Source organism: Pongo pygmaeus, chromosome 13 (assembly GCF_028885625.2).
Source record: "Pongo pygmaeus isolate AG05252 chromosome 13, NHGRI_mPonPyg2-v2.0_pri, whole genome shotgun sequence".
Lineage (NCBI taxonomy): Eukaryota > Metazoa > Chordata > Mammalia > Primates > Hominidae > Pongo > Pongo pygmaeus.
In genome coordinates this window covers 41,009,258-41,030,141 of record NC_072386.2, presented here as the reverse complement: position 1 = coordinate 41,030,141, position 20,884 = coordinate 41,009,258, and the positions used below count along the sequence as shown (strand labels likewise).

Genomic DNA, 20,884 nt, shown 5'->3' with positions numbered 1-20,884 from the left:
GAATTTACAACTCCTGTTTTAATTCAAGCAGCTTGCATTAGGACATAAAATCTAGGTATATTTTAAAAGTGTAGTTTTATGTGAAATAACTGAAGAAAAATTGTCCTTTCCTAAAAAATATTCTTTCTTCCTCAGTCTTAGCTTGCCTGACTCTCCCTCACACACATATCTTGGTACTAAAGAATCAAGGTTCCCAAATCCCTCTTTTATGACATTGCAATTTTTTGGCAAGGACAAGCTTCTTTCCAATTCTGCCACATTCATTTATTTGAAGCTTGTGGGAGTCTTATGGCAAGCACATTATTTCTGAGAAGGCTTTAAAAAAAGAAAAAAAATGCTTCATGGCTAAACCTTCACTATGAAATTTAGGCAAAGAAGGTATCCCTTCCTCTTAGTACAACCACGAACGATCACTTACAGCAAAAGAGTTGATAGCAGCCTTTCATCTAAGACAAAACTGATCTTACCCGAGTTATACAAGTGAATGTTAACATACACATACAGTCTTACTACCCTCTTCTGGGTAGAAAACAGCCCATGTTTTTTAAAAAGAAAAGATGGGCTACAAAAATGAGCATCTCAAATAAATGGTTAAATATAAGAAAGATTCACACCAATAAAGTCTGTGAGAAGGTCAGATAGATTCTGAGGGACGTGGAAATCAGGAAGACCCTTTCAAAGTGGTCTCTTCATGAAAAATACCACCGGTGCACTCAATATGTGCATTCTGCTCAGATATTTTGGCCTGAATTTTCAAGATAATGCTGGCAAGAACAGTAGATTGTTCCTTTATAAGGAAGGTAAAAATAAGAGTTATATAGAAGCATTGTATTTGTGCAACAGACGTTATAATGCCACAAGAGACTTAATGTTAACTCTCATCAATAGAAATTTGTAAAAATCTCTTTGCATCATGAAAAGGAAATCATTCGTCAGCCATGGAGCTTTGTGGTCTATTTGGTACACAGTTCTGAAGACGGTGGAAATGACTGGTGTGGTTCTTGTAGTGGAGGAGTGAAAGGTCAGCAGAGGCTTAAACGAGCTTGTCTTGCATCCAGCTGGGCCAGCAGGAGGTCATTAGGAAGATCCGAGGCTCACTTTAGGCTTGACAGTCTCTCCCCATGATACAAGGAGACCGTTTTGCTCATTGCTCTTCTCCCAGTATCTAAAAAGAACCCCAGGGACAGGAATGACACTGAAGTTTATCTTACTACCAAAGTTTTGCTTGAGGAGGGCACAACTAGCAATTACTCAGGAGGGGGATTTATTTTGTGTGTTTGCTTCTGATGGAAAGTAATGGAAGATAAGTACAAAAGGTCTATTGATCTGGCTCTATTGTGAAACCAAATAGAGTAGCAGGGAAAAAAAAACTCTTCCTTAACATTTAGAAGTCACAGGACCTGCACAACTTCACGTTATAAGAGAATTTTAGAAATGGAGACTTGTAGTTTGATTGTCAATGAAATGAAACAGCTAATGCTTTAAAATGTTCTCCTCTTTTACTTGGAGGGGATTACCACATCGTATTTGACAGCTAATTATATTAGGGCAAATATACTAATAGTTATCTTGAATTGGTGCTAAGTGGCTCATTTCTTAGAGGTATTGCCTGGTGAAATCATGTGTATTTACTGAAAAGCCCTCCCTAGAAAAAGTTCTGTATAAGTTTCCAAACATAGAGAATGATGGAAAAAATGGATGTTGCTATGCTGAGAAGGTGGTAACAGGAGGCAGGTAACATGTTTTCGCATCTTCACCTCTGTTGTTAATGTATGCAGTGGCTCATCAGAGGTAGCTCATGTTAATTTATTCCTGCACACCTGTACAGGGCTGGAAGTCAGGTAATCAGACAAGCTAAAACTATACATTTCTGCTTTTTAGCTACAGCTACCCAGAGGCCTATAAAGGAACAAATTTAGTTCTGGAGACATCAGCAGGTTTTAATAAATCAAATACACATGTCTTCCGTCATAGGAATAGAGAAGTTTCCACATTTAGATGTGGACTGATTAAACTAGCAATCAAATGGAAGGTTCACACTTGACACCAATGGTTGCCTCATATTTATTTATAAATCACCCTCAGCAAATATAATTTGGTCTTTAAATTTATTCATATGGCTAAATCATCTTTCTACAACTTGAAGATCAAACATATATACTTACCTTTCAGATAAAATTTAAGACAAACCTTGACAACTACTGGCCACTACACTGAGAAGAAGAAAGGAACAAAGATAGTAAAACTCATGTAGGATGAAAAAGAGACAATGACTTCTTACTATACAGATCATCTAGTTTCTGAGTACAAAGTCTTCATTTTAGATGGAATTTTAGAACTGCCAATCATTAAGACAAATATAAATAGATTTTAACATATGAGCAAATGATAAGGAATATTAGGAAAGAGAACAGAGGGTATTTGTTGTTTTTCTTCCTGAATAAAAACCAAATGCAACTTATAAATAGGCTTTCCTTCAAAATGGGTGACCTATGCCACTCAGCTCCTGGGGATCAAAAATCAAGTCAGAGTATGAGAAATGATGAAAGGTAAATTACACCCAGCTAATTCTGACTATCATGCTCTCTTCAAGAGAATGTCCCATATGAAGACAGCAGGTTCCAGGCCAGTTAGAGTTTCCTCTTCCTAGGAAAGATTTCATATGTATACTTCGTAATGGAGGGGCAGCCTCCTGTTCCTTAAAAGAACAGCACCTCAGCAGCAGACAGATCAAGGGATAAACAAGGAGGAAAGGGTCTTTAGAGACTTTCAAAATCTAACACTACACCTTGTTATCAGGATATACTTGAAGACTTTAGCAGTCACCTTAGAGCAGCAGTCCCCAACCTTTTTGGCACCAGGGACCAGTTTCATGGAAGACAATTTTTCCACAGATGTGAGTGGGGGGTAAGTTTTGGGATGATTCAATGATTCAGGCACGTTACATTTATCATTAGATTCTCATAAGGAGTATGCAACCTAGATCCCTCACATGCACATTTCACAATAGGGTTTGCACTCCTGTGAGAATCTAATGCCACCACTGACAGGAGGTGGAGCTCAGGCGGTAATGCTCACCCGCCCACCACCCACCTCCTGCTGGGCAGCCTGGTTCCTAACAGCCCATGGACCAGTACTAGTCTGCAGCCCCGGGGTTGGGGACCCCTGCTTTAGAGCATCAGAGTTCTTTACGGAGAAAATTATTTACATTTCACTTCTATCACTCAGAATAAAAATTATTCTAACAGCTACCTAGTAACAAAGATGAATCAGATTTTGTGTGTATTAGCTTGCTCTTTGTCAGTGTGGAATGGTCCTCTTGGCTTCTGAATTTGTTAAACACACACTCATTTACAACTATATAGAAAAGAATAGCTTTGACACTGTTGCTTGGAATCTTCAGCCCTAACAAATCCTGCTTGTGTCTCTCCCCTTCCTCTGTGTCACTTTACACAAAGAGCATTCTTGCTTTTGAAAAATCTTCAACTTGATCTTACAAAATCTAGAAGGACCATAAACAAAGACTTGGAAATCTTTGCTAATTAACTGCCAAACCTAAAACACAGTATTTAACATCTTTCTACTTCCCATCTTACTAACATGCCTATCTGGAGACCAAAAATGCAACTACCTCATGTATAACCACTTTGGAAGAAGCCCAGGCAGACCTGTGTAAAACTCCTCCAAGGTGTTCGATTCATGAAGAAGTCTGCTTTTATAAACAGAAGGAAGAGGGCAATTCTGTTAGCTTTATGACAGGAATCCTAGAAACCCTACAGCCCTGCACACTTCAGCCCCCACTCAAAATCCCCTCTAATGCTTTATTTGCACAAGGAAGACATTGTGGAGTCAAGGATGGATGAAACTGAGACTCTGGGGAGAGGAAAGAAATGGGCCTGAGGACAGCAGGATTAAAGACAAAGGAGGGTTTCTGTTTGAGAAGGTCTGTTGGCTCAAGAAAATGGTAAGAAAACTTGTCTTAGCTTCGCAGCAAATTAAAAGGGAAAAAAACAGGGAGACAAAGTTCCTGGGGTTCTCGTGACTAACGAAGTAAAAGTGAAGAGACAGGAGAAAGTAAGTCTAAGAGACAGATCAGAGATGTAATCCAAGAGGCTTTGTGAATAACGAGATTAAATCACAGGTTGACATTCATTGACAAAATGACAATCAAAGGCTAAAACAGGAATACAATTATGTTTCACAGTTCACTCTGCTGAGATGCAGGAAGAGGCAGGCACCCCAACGGCATCACTGGTTATTTGGTGTAGCTAAACTCATTACATTATATTAATTCAAGTCATAGACTCAACCAAGATGAATACTTTTCTTAAGAAAATATAATGTCAAAATTAAAGTGTCAGAACGTGTGTGTTTCTAACCTAAGATCAAAAGAGTTGCATATTGTTAAAAAGCAAAATTTCAAGTGAGAATAAAAAAAAGTTTTATTCTACAATGTTTGCAATTTGCTTTTTCATTTATCTTATGTGACAAAGCTCCAAAATGAAAAAGACTGGGCATACTGTGATTTCAGCCAAATGAAATACATCAACTGTCTTCTGAAGCTTGCTATCTTCTGTGTGACTGAACATCCCGGGAGCACATCTGTACTCTTCTTCCCACCTAGAATATCCTCATCATCCTAGATGCGGGTCTAAACGTATATATGGCTAGTCACTCACTAAAATCCTGATTCCTACAATAAAAATGAAGACTGAAATATTTTCCTGCTATCAATAAATGTTTTTCCTCAGACAAACCAATAAGCAGTACCTCAACAGTGCCTCCCTATGTGTTAAGACATAAATATACGAGCGCTTGCGTTTTCTAGGAATTTTACATAAATGAAGGCTTCAAACATTGGGTGTGTAGCCTTTTGGTCTCACGGCTATTTATTCCAGTGCTATGACGTGCAATATTTTCAGCAAACCAACTAAAACTGTGATAGGAATTCATGCAATTAAGTTTAAATTTTGGCTTGTCTTCAAACACTCCATTTCCATAAATATTTTATGCAGGTTTTCATGAGTCTTTTATTTTTGTTTAAAAAAATGCAATGCATTAACCTCATTCTTAGTAGTGTACTATCTCAAATTTAAAAGAATGAATATTACTCACAACTTGGGGGAGGGTGGGTACAGTATTTTATTATTCAAAATATAGCTATCTTATCTGATGCATCCTGGGACTGTCAATGATAACTTGGAACTGAAATAACGTTGTGACTATAAACCATGTTTACAGAACAAAGTAAATGAGGGTGGGAAAATCATTAAAAAAATGGTTTCCCCTCAAAGCATGTTTTGGGTTGTACAAGAAAGTTACTTATTTTTCCTAAATATTTTGCTTTTCAAAGATTGGCCCCCTTTTATCTCAGTAGAAAGGAAAAAAATATTCTTCAAACTTTTATTTTAAAAAGGATTGATCTCCAAATATGAAGACAAAACAGAATATTCCAGGGACAGGACACTACTTTTCAGTGGTACTTTTAATGTTACTTTGCCAAAGAACTCTATGCAATTGACAAGCACTAGAATTACTGCTTACTAATGGTGGCTCTGTAGAAACTTTCCAGTTAATTTTAATGTGTTTCTTCCATTGATTTCCACTATGTTATAAAATTTTCTCTAAAATATTTTTAAAAGACAATGTAGAACCAAAAACCACATCTGATATAATGGGAAGAACTAACTGCTGTGTGACCCGAGTTGGGCTGGTGGTATATTATGTAAATGATCTGCTCACAACCTTATCTGAACAAATGCAGGATAACCGCACTATCCTGCCACTGACCACCTTGACACATTCCATTTATATTGCATTTTCTTGAGGATTAATAAAGAACCTTGTAGGTTTAGGACCATCTGCTTCTGCTTAAGCCCAACTGTTTCAGAGCTGCAACAACATAGCAAGAGTGTGATGTCATCTAAAGCTGGACATAATATATTCGTGCTGATCCTCAAAGTATACGCATGCCTCCCCTTCTGTGCATAATCCCCATGGGAGACTATAGTTTAGAGATGTGCTCAAAGACATTATGAAGTTAAGATAAAGAAACCCACATGACCATACCATTTTCCCACATCAACAATTACATCTGTCCCATTTCCTTCTGATATTTTCACAACTCTTAAAGAATTCAAGGACACACTAAATACTCATGTAAGGAATGATAACATTACTGGTTATACCTACGGAGATGCAGGCTGTCTCGATGTCCTGGACCTATGGTTCTTTCCATCCGTAAATTTCTGTTTCTATATTGGATAAATATGTGTGTATGAAGATAATATATTGATTTAATTAAAAAGCCACATGGCAAAGCAGAAATATAAATATATAAATATATATATAACAGAAGCTGCGGCTTCTAAGTGAAGGTTCACGGGGAAGCAGGGAACCGTGTACATAGTTAACTTATTCACACCTAGATGCATGAAAACACATACACACACGTATACACAGAGCACAGAGAAAAATGGCGTGCATTACGGGTAAGATGGCACATGATTCTGCATGCTTAATCATCACAAGCACCAACTGCAACAATCCTTCATGAGCATGGCAGCCTAGTTATCACGTGATCACTGTGGACAATCTTTACAGTGCATCAAAAACATCTAAGTTGGATTTCTTTTAGTGTGAAGTCCAACTTGACTGAAAACTGGCACCCTCCACCCCCAGCAGGAGCAGCCAATGGAGATTTACTGACCTGTCTCGGCTTCGGCGAGAGGGGAATGCAGCATTGCAACCAGCCACTGTGCAGACGTGCATCTCTTTCAAGTGAACGTTCCTGTAGTGAAGTTTCACACTGTAGGAGCTTTTGAAACTCTTCTTGCACACATAACAGATTTTGGGGTCTGGGCTAGAACACAGGTCACCTTCTGGGGAGAACTTTTGAGGGCTGCCATAATTCAGAGACGATGTAAAGCTCTCATGCAAGGCGGCCATGCTGGCACCCCCACCATTGTACAGTCCATACTGGCTCATGTAAAACATGTCGTAAGTGGGGTCTGTAAATTCTTCCTTTACCTTGATGACGTCCTGGTGAGAGGGCTCACTGTGGTTCTCATCAGGCCTCTCACTATTCATCAGGACTTTTTCACTCACTTCACTGTGAATGTGCTCGTCCCCTTCCATGGATTCCTCACCCAGTTTGGGCTCCGAAGACTCAGACTCGTTCTCATAGTCCCGCTCAGGCTCTTGGTCTTCAGAAGTCATGCTGTCGGCCCTCCTTATTTCAGTCCTTGAAATGCACCGGGTCCTGTTATGCTTAGAAAAGTCCTTCACAGACATGCCTGGGCTCATCTCCTCTTGGGAGTGACAATGATTGTCATGGCTCATGTCACTGACCACAGCTCCACCATCATTGGGGTCATCATCTTCATCATCAAATTCATCGGCGGTATCAATAATTTCCTTCTCAATCTTCACAGGCATGCTTGACTTCCTGGGCTTTTTCTTGGGTGCCAGGTCAGCACTGGGCTCATGGGTGGCCATCATCACTGCTGGCACTACTGGCTCAGAGGGTGGCGGGGGGTGCTGCTCTAAGGTACCACTGGTTGGAATGATGGGACTGGTTGGGAGGGAGGTTGGAGGACTCACCATTTCCCCTGGAGTAAGTAAACTTCTATAAAATGGAGGAACTGGTTGTACAGTCTTTAGCCCAGAAAATACCAGCTGGCTAGGGAGAGGATTTTGCAAGACAGGGTCTAGAGGGGGAGTGGTAAAACCCATTGGGGGGCGGCCAGGACTTGTGAGTGCCAGATTTGATTTTGTACTTGCTATGACAGGGGTGGCAGCTCCTGAGGTGGCCCGAATTAAATCTTTATCTCGGTTATTCCTTAGCATAGGCATGTGAAGGCGAGGATTGGGGTTTGCACTGTGGCGATTACGACTTCGGAGGGAGCTAAAGACCATGTTGCAACCTTCAATGGTGCATCGATGTTTGATCTTCAGGTGAACAGCATTGTAATGAATTTTGAGAGTACCTTTGTCATAGAATGTCTTCCCACATGCATTACAGAACACTCTTCCTTTCCTAGAGGCTGACCCCATCCTTCTCATCCGATGAATCCGGAATGAGCTTTTTGGGTGTTCAGTTTTGGTTAGATCACTGACTGGGGCAGAATTCTGAATGGGAGAGACACAGGCTGGCTCGGTTTTAGGCTCCACATTAGTAATGCTGGTCAGGGCATTTCTGTTGGGTGTTTGATCATTCTTATAAGGTGTGGGAGAAACTTCGGATTCGCTGCTCTCATTATATTCATTCTGAGTTGAAAGGCTGGGTTCCCGCAGCCTCAACCCTGGTTGCTCTAACAGTAGCCCATTTGGAGGCAACCCTAGCAGTGGTGCTGAGACAGGGTTTATGTACTGGAATGGAAGCAGAAATGCAAGGCTGTTTGGGATGTTTTCGAAGTGATGAATGCTGGAAGGATTGCTGTTCTCTAAGTGAGCAAGGAGGCTGGGACTCCTGGTGCGATTATTGCTCTCAATGAAAGTCCTTATATCTGAGTCTGTCTTTGAAGATGGTACAGCCACAGCCTGCCCTTCTTTCTCCTGAATTGCCATCAGCTCCACAATGGATTTGGTTTCTCCAAACCGCAGAAACTGCTGAAGGGTGATGATTTCCTCTTCTCGAGACATGATGGCCCAGCGGTCCAGCACCTTGCCAGCAGCATCCTAGAGGCCACATCAAAGAAACAACAAAGACAAACACAAAAACTTATTGATTGTGCATAATTATTCAATGCAACTGAAGGTGCTCTGTGTGCTCATAAAACACTAAGAGCAAGAGCAGAAAACAACATGCAAGCACTGTTAATAAAAGTCAACCCACAAAGCAAACTTTTCTGCCATGCAAATGTAGTAATTAGAGTCAGAGTTAGAGAAACAGATTGAGTTTAATAATGTCAAAGCAAACAAAATGTAGACCACTGGGGCTCTGTGATCTAAAATGCCTTCAGTACTGCTTTTTTAACAACAATGATCTATATACTATGCAACTATTTAGCATATATTAGTATAAGATGTGAACTCTTGCTGTGAAATCCAATATAAATGAAAAAAAATGGTACCTTAGTCCTTATTAAATAGTGATACTATACGAAGCAATTAAGTACTTTTTGTAAAATTTACTTCTTCAACATAAGCAGACATGACACTGGATTCAATGATGAAAATTCCTTTAAATAGGAATTATGTGAATTTCTGAATCAAAAAGATGAATAAAGTAGCACTACCCCTCATACCTTGTTACTAAGCTGTATCTTTTTTTTTGAGTGGCTACATTTTAGTATCATTTAATAGCAGGCAATTTCATAAGGAAGAGTAAGAAAAACATCACTCATAAAAGGTAATTGTACTTTTCTTGAAAATTGGTTGTAATCCTATGATTCAAAGTTTGAGTTAGACTTAATGTATTTGACTTTTTATGATCTTGTTATAAATAACAGCCATAGATATTTAAAAAGTAAACATGTGATGGATTTAGATAGAATAAATGTGTAAAAAGTTGTCTCTCAGCCTCCTCCTCTGATAGCAAAGGGAGTCCACAGAGAATACACATCAGTAATCACCAGACTATGTGTTGTTAAATATACATTAAAAAGCATTTCACACTTTCATTTTTGCTAGTAACTATGAGATTTGCCTGGAGGTAGGACTTTAAAATCCTGCAATGTAATGTCAGGCGATCCATTTCAGCATGGATTGAGAGAAATCTATTCATACACTTAAATAATGACTCCATCACTTTCTAGGGCACCATTTCTTCCCATTGGGACAGCACACTTTGTATCCCTCTGTGAGTGACACTTGCCCTAACTCTGACCATGAATTTAAGGAAGCATAGAATCTTCTTAAAAACAAAATGACAAGATACTTATTAATTACAAAGGGAAAATCATAACATTATCGCGGGAAAACCTAACAGACCCTACCTTAAAAGGGTGATCGAAGTTACCATCGTGAGTAGAAATCACGCCATCATGTTCCGCTTGTTAGGACACACTAAGAAGGTCACAAGATCACTTTTGTGGCATTCTTCTGATGATATGGTTTGGCTGTGTCCCCACCCAAATCTCATCTTGAATTGTAGCTCCCATAATCCCCAAATGTCACGGGAGGGAGCTGGTGGAAGTTAGTTGAATCATGGGGGTGAGTCTTTCCCGTACTGTTCTTATGACAGTGAGTAAGTCTCATGAGATCTGATGGTTTTATAAAGGGGAGTTCCCCTGCGCATGCTCTTGCCTGCTGCCATGTAAGATGTGACTTTGCTCCTCCTTTGCCTTCTGCCATGATTGTGGGGCCTCCCCAGCCATGAGGAATTATGAGTCCATTAAAACTCTTTCCTTTATAAATTACCCAGTCTTGGGTATGTCTTTGTTAGTACATGAGAATGGACAAATATATTGTAAAAAATTTACAACCTCAACTCAATCAACAGAAATCATCAGGCAAACCAAAATTGAGGGGCATTCTACAAAACAGTAGATAGTACTCTTCAAAGTGTAAAGTTCAGGAAAGATTTATAAAAAATAAAGAATGGTTCCAGATTAGAGGGGACTAATAAAACATAATTGTGTGATCCTAGACCAGAAAAAAGACATTAGTGGGAAAATTAGCAACATTTGAATAAAGTCTCTAGATTAGTTAGTAGTAGTATACCCATCTGAATTTTCCAGTTTCAGCCACTGTGCTTTATGTAGGATGTTACACTAGGGGAAGCATGATGAGAGGCATAAGGGATCTGTACTGCTTTTGCAAGGGAAAAGTCTCTCCTCAACCTGTGGATGTAAAATTCTCTCTGAAACACTGTCCTATGGTCTGAATCATCACAGCTAGTTTGATTAAGTGGGTGTTTGTCATTTACTTGAATTACTTTTTTAAAAAAGCTCTTATAGTTATGTGCCCCCCTTTGTAAGGCTCACTCCTAGCATCCTACCATTTTACATAAAGAATATGTGTGAGTACGTGCATGTGGGTGTCCATTCCTATGAAAACTGTCAAACACAGATGTCCCTCCTTCATCATGTAGATAGAATTGGCCTTCAGATCAAATACTCTCATACAACTATCTGCTCAGAACAGTCATATAAGGGTGCAGGCACATGGCAACCCCAGATAATCCTGAAGTCCGGCCACCGCCATTTTCAAAACCTCACTCACAGCAGTTGGTATCGTTCACATTCTGCTTTTGGAACAGGGGTAACATGGAAGAATGTTGGTGCTATAGGTAAATAGAGAAATAAGTTGTGACTTTAAATAGATTATCTCATTTGACCCCTATCATAACTTCCAGAGCTCAGAGAACAGATGAGAAATCAGGGGAGAAGAAAGCTAAGAGAGGTTGTTAAGGTTGCCAAGATACTAACTGAAGGCCCAGGAGCTGAACACAAAAATTCTGACTCTAAGTTCAGAGTGTGTCCACAGTACTCAGTGGCTGTCATTCCATGATGCCATTCCCCAGGTAAGCCCATTGAGTTTGTGACAGTAAAGAGCAGGATTTCTGAGGAAGTCTTTCTCTAGAGTGCTATAATGTCCTCTTCTATACCATCTTTCTTGTACCATCAAATCTACTCTCTTGAGTGTTCTTTTACAGAGCCGTTCACTACGGATTAATTTCTCAGGCTGAGCCCCAATCTGAGCAATGTACAGTCACATCTTCCCCAGGTTCTTCCAAGGTAGCCTGTACCTAAATCTACATGTCAATGATGTACTTATACAACTGGCAGCCTCTGGCATTAAAATGCACCTCAGAAACCATAGCAACTGATCAGTCCCACCTGAGGCATCTCATTTCCATCACCCTTTTATCTTCTTTCTCCCAACAGTACAGAGCAGTCCCATATGGTTTCTCCTGGCCCACCACAATGCCCGCTACTATTTCTAAAACCACTGCCTTTCAGATTGTCTTCTAGCGCTTAGTTGCTGTCTCTGCTAAAATGGAGTCTGTTACATTAAACCACTTGCTTCTGGTGAAAGAGATCCAGGTAAGCATGATTTAGAACTTTGCTAGCTCCTGAATCATAAAAGAGAAGCTTCATTTATAGTGGTATTAGAAGCAGCAATTTATACTTACACAGATAAACAACAAAGCATATTTGCAAACAAATATACTTAAGAACGGGACACATGGCTCTATAACACCAAACTAGAGTCCCCTTGATAGTGCCATAGGTGTCCTTTCCAAAGAAGTCATCATTGGCTGAGTGTTGTGGCTCATGCCTATAATCCCGACATTTAGGAAGGCCAAGGTGGGAAGATGGCTTAAGCCCTAGGCAACATGGCAAGACCCTGTCTCTACAAAAATTAAAAAACTAGCCAAGTGTGGTGGTCCACGCCTATAGTTTTAGCTACTTGGGAGTTTGAGGTGGAAGGATGGCTTGAACCCAGGAGGCTGAAGCTGCAGTGAACCATGATAGTGCCATTGCACTCCAGCCTGAGCAACAGAGCAAGACTGTCTCAAAAAACAAAAAATCATTATCCATTTGATGAAGATTATCTAATTCACCACATTTATAAATGGAGAGACTGCAACAAGAAACAAATTGATCTTACACAACCTAACAAGTGTGCAAGCTGGATGCTAAGAACGGCTAGCAGTTTTACTGTATCTTTGACTAACCTGGTTGAAGGGAGTTAGAAAGCATCAAAGGGAAAAAAGAAATGCCAAGTTTTTTTTCTGAAGATCTTTGTGATAGAAATAAGTAGGGTTTGGTGCTGTGATTCTGAAACACTAGTTTAAGACTCTTCTGTGAACTAACGACCTCTACGCATGGTCTATATTGCTATTCAAAAATGGACCAATGTCAGTTGGATGGCTTTTTTCTTTTTTTAACTCATCTGGAACAAAAGTAACCATTTGGAAAATTTGGGACAAGTGGACACTGCTGCAACAACTAAAGGCATGATACTTTTTTTAGTCAATTTATTTTTATTGTATTTAACTTAAGTACTGGAAAAACTAGTCCTCCTTGCAAACAGTATAAATTGTCAAATAAACTTTACAAAAGTAAATTGGAGTTATAAAAAGAATTAGGTATTATCATGGAATAAACACTAATAAAACAAAAATTCAGTCTGTTAGGCCAGGATGAAGATCCCAACTACCAACCAACTCATGCTGGGCCACTGGTCTTATGCATGAATAATATGTTAACATCAGAGTATATAACTGAGCTCTTGGCCCTCCCTGCAATTTTGTAGTTGGTAAGTCAATTCTTTTAGGTTTTCCCATTTGTAACCAGAGTACAGTGACTTTTAACCCTTCAGGTTGAAAAATGTTATTGACAAAATGAGGATAATAAGATTTACCCTGTTAAGTTAAATGCAAGGTATTATTATAAGTGTTGATTTCCTGTGAAAATAAGTGGCTATACTGTTAATTAAAAGATGAGTAACACCAAATAATATAGACTTATAAACCAGTTTTACTGGGTTCAGGAAAAGTATAAAAGACTTAAAATATTTACATCTACACATTTGAAATAAAAAGACTTCCTTTTGTTACTTCATTGGAACTGGTGATTATCACTCGTAGAAATCTGGCACCCTGTTCCTGTATGGCTCTGCCAAGTGACTTTTTAAAACTTTTTGTTGTAGGATCAAATGCATGGTTTAAATGGTTTTATCTGAGTCCTTTTCCATATCAAAGCACTTCAATGATTTATAGTTTTAAAATCAAAGTAAAATAAGGTTGATTGGTTTCTCTTATTGGGAAAGAGGGATAGTAGGGAAGCAACGGATGTGAAAAGATGGAAGAGAAACCAAATAAGGGGCTTTGGGATAATCAGACTGTCAAGGGACCTCAAGCTCAGCCCAACAAGGTGCCCACCTGTGTTCATGGCAGGCTACAACTCACATCACAGCATACAGGAAAACAACTGCTTTCTTTCTGTCCAAGAATGGAAGTGAGGAAGAAACACTGGATGCAGCACAGATCTAAGGCCTATTTGCTCCAGTAGTCAAATTGTTAAGAAATAAGCAGCCGGGCACGGTGACTCATGCATGTAATCCCAGCAGTTTGGGAGGCAGAGGCAGGCGGATCACTTGGTGTCAGGAATTCAAGACCAGCCTGGCCACCACAGTGAAAACCCGTCTCTACTAAAAATACAAAAAAATTAGTCAGGTGTGGCAGAGGGCACCTCTAACCCCAGCTACTCGGGAGGCTGAGGCATGAGAATCACTTGAACCCAGGAAGTGAAGGTTGCAGAATGAGACTCTGTCCAAAAAAAAAAAAAAAAAAAAAAAAAAAAAAGCAAAACAAGAAGCAAACAGTATAAAAGATTCAATCATATGAACTTATTTTCAGTCAAGTTTAAGGTATAATTTAAAGGAAAATACTAAAATGATTAGCTAAAAACTAAAAGTATTTCCCCCCTTGATATAACTGTAGAGCTTTTAATTAAATGACACTGACCTGTAGGGACTGCTGACTACCTAAAACAAAATCAGAGGTTTGTGAGATATGTTTATTTTTTCATGTCTAGATTGGCACAGTGTGCTATCTTAAGAAATTATTTCATCATAACCACATTGGCAATTTATTTTCATAACCAGTTTCCTATTGTACTTTTCTATTCTTTTTCCTTCTGGGTTAATTCAAATATCAAAGCAAGAGAAACAAATTGGGTAGAAAGTAGAGAAATTACCAAATTTCAAGCCTACCTAGCTTAAGTATTCCATTAGGTAAAATGAAACAGTAGTTGCTGAATTAAAAATTGATGAAACAATGCTATGCAAAACTTAAATCATAAATTTTACCGGGTTTTCTAGATGTTCAAGTCTTAGGGGTAAAGAAATTGTGAGATATCTATACAATGGAATAGTACTGCACAATAAAAAGAACTAAGCTACCGACTACAACATGGACGACTCTTCAAAAGCATTATGCTAAGAATGAAAGAGGTTAGACCCAAAGACATACATACGCTACTGTTCCAAGCATATGAAATTCTGGAAAAGGTAAGATTATGGAAACAGAAAGTGGATTAGTAGTTGCCAGGGGCGTAGGGTGGGGAAAAGGGACTGAGTGCAAAGCAACACTAAGGAACTTTTGGGGTGGTGAGAATGTTGTACACCATGATTGTGCTGAGGTTTCTATGGCCATATAGATTGCACACTTAAAATTGGTGGATTTTATTGTATGGAAGTATATTTCAATGAAGTTAATTCAAAAAATTAAATCACGCAAATTGCTTGAATTCTCACACACATAACTCAACATGTACAGCTTTCCACTGTTTATAAGCCACCTTACTCCTTTCCTCCTGTATTACAGCACGGCCAAATTGCAGGCACACATGCTTCCATTTGCTCCTATTAGTGGAGTATGCAAGACAATCCACTGTGACATGGTGAATCAACATGAAAATTCCTACTTACTTTTACCTAAAGGTGATTTTTTGCTAATATCATTCATACACACACACACACACACACACACACACACACACACACACCCCCACACACAGAGTTTAGAAACAGCTTTACATATATATAAATGGGGGTACATGCTCATATATTTTACTAATGGGATGTGTAATCATAAAACTATGGAGACTGCCTCCCTACAGAGCTAACACCAATATATAGCAGGTATGTGCTATGCACACACACCTTCGCAGACACTCTGCAAGACACTGATAATCCGCCTTTGCTTGCCTCCACCTGCCTTTGTGCTGACCTCTTGGTTAGGTGGACATGTATCAGAATGTGACCCAGAAATTAGGAGACACATCATCTAACTTCTGGATCACCTCAGGAGTGAGTGATGGGCTCAGACCATTATCTCAGGTAATATGAACAGGGGCATTCGATAAACTTCTAGCTAGGGGTCAGCAAATGGAAAACTCCTAGATCCCACACGTGGGTTGGAGAGAACTGGCTCTGAGTGCTGAAAGCAGGAGTTTCAGGGAGATATTCTGTGGAAGAGAAACCTTTGAGCATTACAAACAGTTCTGAAGAAAACACTTATACATAATATGTGCAGTCCTCTTCTCTCTCATTCTCCTATTTACCTGTTTTGTAACTGAGATGGGTCCATATGTAATAGCAGATATTTCAACCTTAAATTGTCATTCTAAAGCCAATATTTAAACTCTTAGTCAAAAAGTTTAACTGATCTGACTGCTCCCTACTATTTCAGAGTCATTTTTTCCCTTTTTTGTTAGATTATGTTTATCTCTCTAATTTATAAGACTTGGCTTTCCAAAGTGTGCATGGATCAATGTTGTGTGTCTGTGTGCCTGCATGTGTGTAAGAATGAGCAGGAAAGATGGGGAGAAGAATAAAAATGGCCACACAAAAAAAATTCTTATTGAAAACAATAGATTCTGGGAAGCATTTAGGGAAATTTTTCAAGCAATGTTTTGATAATTTCTGAGAAACACTTAAAATTATGTGGAAAAAAACTTGGCATGTTTATTTGTTTTAGCAGATTTACATTAAACACATATTTCTTGCTGGGCACTGACGGAGAAAGATGCACCGCTAGTATACACAATATACATCAAAGCAGTTTGCTTGTGTAAGTAAACAAAATTACACCATTCTCTACTCTCACAAAGCTCTTTTATGTGACTGTGCTTTTCCAGAACTTTGGGCTAATGTTTCTAGGAGGCCAGCTGGAACAACTGTAATATTTGTAGGCAGAATGAAACATACTCATTCATATCATGGTTGTACCAAATGGTTCAAATTAGAACTTTTTTTTTTTTTAAATAAACATTTGTTTTGGATAACGAAAGCCCTACTCAATTTTCATGATTTGGAAATTTGTATTTTGCAGAATTTCTCAACAGCATCACTTTACCTTCAAAATACAGTGCTGACCAATCACATCCCTACTCTCCTCTCTAGGACAGGGATGCCCCATGAGTGAGAGTCTTCAGGGTGTGGCATGGGCAGAAAGAATGATTTCCAAATAAAAATTCAGACTGGACTTTACTTGTTAACATTGATCTATGTGAACAAATATGCTTTCCTCATCCATCCCAAACTGCCTTTGTCATAAAGTAAGTATGCAAACATTAGAGATAGGTTTATACCAGCTTGCTGTGATTACACAGCTAATGCTACATTCAGTTCATTCAGATAATAAAGGACTTGATTTGAAATATCCTTCCTATTCTTCCTCTGCCCAAGGGGAAATGAATGCTACAGGAATATCCACCATTAGTTAGAATGTTGGGGCTCTCAGAAAACTCTGCATTAAAGAAGTTCCCATCAAGATAAATACCTTATTAGTCTTTGTTAGCTGACATGCTAACATTAACATTAAATCTTCTTTCTGTAAACACTGACTGCATATAAAGACTGATATTTTAAAGGAGTTACTCATTACACACATGTGCACGTACACAAACACACACAGGAATACAGAAACTACTGACCTTGGCTCACTCTTATTATATATTACTCTCATTACAAATCAGTCTTATTATAGCATTCAAAGTGCTCCAACTTAGCGAATGGTGATATAATGAGGTGAGGTATATCAAACTACTGGCAAAAAAAAAAAGTACATAGTCAAAGAATGCCTCTCCTTGGATAAAAGTGGAAGTTTGAGGAGCATGGCCCTTGACTCTAGTTTTTAGAAGGAAGAAGCAACATGATAATTTTATGTGACTTTGAAGTAGTGGCTTTGATATATTTTCCAGTATACAAATATTTATATTTTTTTCTGATCCATATTTGAAAAAATTTTCACAATGGAAAGGATATATTTTTAAGAGAAGTAATGTATTCACAAGTTGAACAATATACTCTCCAAAAAATGATCACCTCTCTAACCAAAATAACATTACCAAAATGCCAGGGCACTGGTTTCATGTGGTTCTTGTGATTTTTAAAACATATTGCTTGACATTTGATTTAAAAAATTTACTATTACAGAATGTTCTTGATTATGGACCAGATAAGAATGTATAATTCATAGAGTACTATGCCTTTTTTCTTCAGTAACAGTGTATACAGCGTTTTTATTTTAAAAACAGTGATTATGATAGATCACTCTGGGGTTACAACATATTTAATCATAGAAGCTCCAGCTAAGCTCTATTAAAGGCCTGTCAGGATTTCTTCCTTGTACTGAGGAATTTTAGCTTGTCTAGCTTAAAACCAGCCATATGCATTTCCTCTATGGGCATTTGTTTGCAAATAAATAAAGCAGGTGCCTCGCTTTGCCATATAAAAAAAATTCAAAGGAGTAAATTACTTTCTGCAATGTCTGGAATTGGACTTCAAAGATTCCAAAGTATTTTTCAAGTTACCTCGCTGCATTGTAAATCAAACCTGAGAAACTTTTAAAGACACAATACATTATAATATTTAATAAGAATATCTTAGGAATCATTTAAGTTTCAAAATAGAAAATACTACATCCAGTTGACATTCCTAGTATACCAATCTTTAAAATCAAATTACCTATGAGTCCTTAACTTAAGCACAGAATATCTAGCCCTATACCTTTAGGCTAAAGCAGATTTTGTATCTTGATTAGGCTAAATATAACATACACAAATTCAACCTCAGAGGAAAATAAAATTAATGTTCACATGTAAAGAAGAGTCATATTAAAATTTGTAAGCCTTACTAAAAACCCAGCTTTACAATTCTATTATTCTACTATTTATGCCTAGAATCTGAACACAGGAATCACTTTAATTAAAATGTTAAAACCCTTTTACTTTTAACCAACTTGTGTAACCAACGTATTTTTAGAATATGTGTATTTATGACTGACAGTATGCCTTTATCTGAAAGTTCCTGTATTATCGTATATTCTGGATGTTTCCCCTGATGTTTCTGTCTGGTGCTGCTTATCAGTGATGTGATTAGAGTCACTAATTCTTTTGGATTAATTTTGACTCCTGGTCAATTCAATCATCAATCAGTTCAAGTAAAAATTTTGCTTGAAAACTAGGGAAACTGCCCAAGGAGTCCCTAAGAGGCCTTGGAAACCCCCAAATCATACCAGTAGGGTCTGTGAAAATTCTGCAACTTGAAGATACAAAATAAATGTTATATATCAATAAAACTATGTAAACAAATATCTGTAGTCTTTCGGAAATCTTTGCAGCTCCAAAAACTAGCAGTATTTGTATACAAGACCCTCACCTCAATTAAACCCTTTAATAATTCTTCACGTGGAGATGATAACTAGTGGAGATTTTAAAGGGTACTTATTTTATAGTTTAGAACAGCAAAAGAACCGTTTATGATCCTTAAGGAAAACACTAGAAACAGGAGGAAAGAAAGGGACAGTCTCTGCAGTGGCCTTGATTTCTTGTCCACTCAGACATAAAGATAAATCCCTGGTCTTAGGACAGCTATAAATCTGCTTGCTTTACAATAAACAGAACTCACCAGAGCCCTCTCTGACATTTTTGCTTTGAGGTCTACATTTTCTAGCTTACCCCTCCTTGCATAAACCAAAGTTCTGCTACTAAATTTGTAGATAGTATCTAAATACTCGTTGAGGCTTTACATTTCTAAACATAAATGCCAGAGTCCCTGGGATTTCCAGATACGCTTTCCCACAATGTCTGAAAAACAGCAAAAATAGGCGCAAAAAATTTTTTTTACATGATGATGGTGATTTTACACATCAAGTAAGGGCCAAAACTTGAACAATTCAAGGCTACAACCTCTAATCTTTGAGGTTCCATCTGCACAATCAAGATTACTGAGATTGGTATAGAACTTCCAAAGCTTGAATGGATGATTCTCCTTCACATATTATACTTTGAATTACTTTACAAATGAAGCTGATTGAACAACCCCAAGGAACTTTAACATATTCACTAGGATGTGAGGGAGCAGGGGGAGAAAGGGACGGAACACTCACTGAGCAGTATTCCATAAAACAGTGAGGATTGAGTATTCCATAAAACACACTGAGGACTGAGTGTGTGATTGAACAGAAAGATGTATTAGAAGATTTAACTTTGTTCTTTTCTGAGTATAAGAATAGCCGTAGAACACAAAGATTAATTTCCTGCTTTAGCATTCATCAGGGAACAACACATTATTACTTGTAACACATACACAAGGCTGTTGATGGATCTACTTTTCTTTGATTGCTCAGATTAAATGTGTTCCTATAAAAGGCACCCACACATACACATGTGTGTATAATTATAAATCCACATATGCATTAAGTTTGTGTTTCTGTATATTAATAAGCCACTATCGACGTAGAGATTATATATTTTATTGGGCCACAAAAGAGAGGTGTTTGGGGTTTGGTGGCTGACTGAAGAAATATAGATCAAATACAGAATAATCAGAGTAAACAATCAATATATGTTACTATAACAAAACCTCAGAAATTCAAAATGAAAAAGGATAAAAGGAGAAAGCGTACATTATAGAGCACAAGGTAATAATGGCGTCTGTGTGCCTTAATACCCTCTTGTCCCAGCAGTCCTGACTTTCTAAGCAGCCCACTTCTCCACATTAACGGTAGTCATTTGGAGAGCAGCAAACGTGCCATTAGAAGCACTTTTACAAGTGTATATTCATCCACCAATTAGCTTAATGTGGCCGCTTTCTGCATATTTTCTATCCAGGCTTGCACAAATCTTATTAATATTTCCCCCTAGCGCTTTGACAGATTACCTTGTCATTATGCATCCTGGAGCCTTTTAAACAATATGGGTAAACTACTGTTTGTGAGGTTAATGACAATTATCCCCTAATTACTGCATAAGTCACTCAGTCCACTTTATCTCATAGGCAGGGTTCTGCTCTGTGTATCTGCCATTGTGTCACTGTAAATGAATCTTGTATTGCTATGTTTATCTGCCATTGCCTTGTAAATTATACTGACAGAAGAATGAACAAATTACTGCATGTCATCACTTAAATACTACTTCTGAAA

General features: G+C 38.2%; 1 protein-coding gene across 33 annotated transcripts in view; it reads right to left on the bottom strand.

Annotated features, from left to right (window-relative positions):
* BNC2 (basonuclin zinc finger protein 2) overlaps positions 1-20,884 on the bottom strand; it is a 460,480-nt gene that overhangs the window by 19,325 nt on the left and 420,271 nt on the right. For 18 of the 33 annotated variants that reach the window (XM_063649467.1, XM_054500787.2, XM_063649458.1 and 15 more), the window contains 2 exons: positions 6,710-8,679; positions 6,189-6,254 (listed from right to left, as the gene is read on the bottom strand). In XM_063649467.1, coding sequence (XP_063505537.1) covers positions 6,189-6,254; positions 6,710-8,679 — 2,036 coding nt within the window. The remainder of the gene's footprint in view (positions 1-6,188; positions 6,255-6,709; positions 8,680-20,884) is intronic. The other 15 variants (XM_054500788.2, XM_063649472.1, XM_063649482.1 and 12 more) reach the window with 2 other exon arrangements.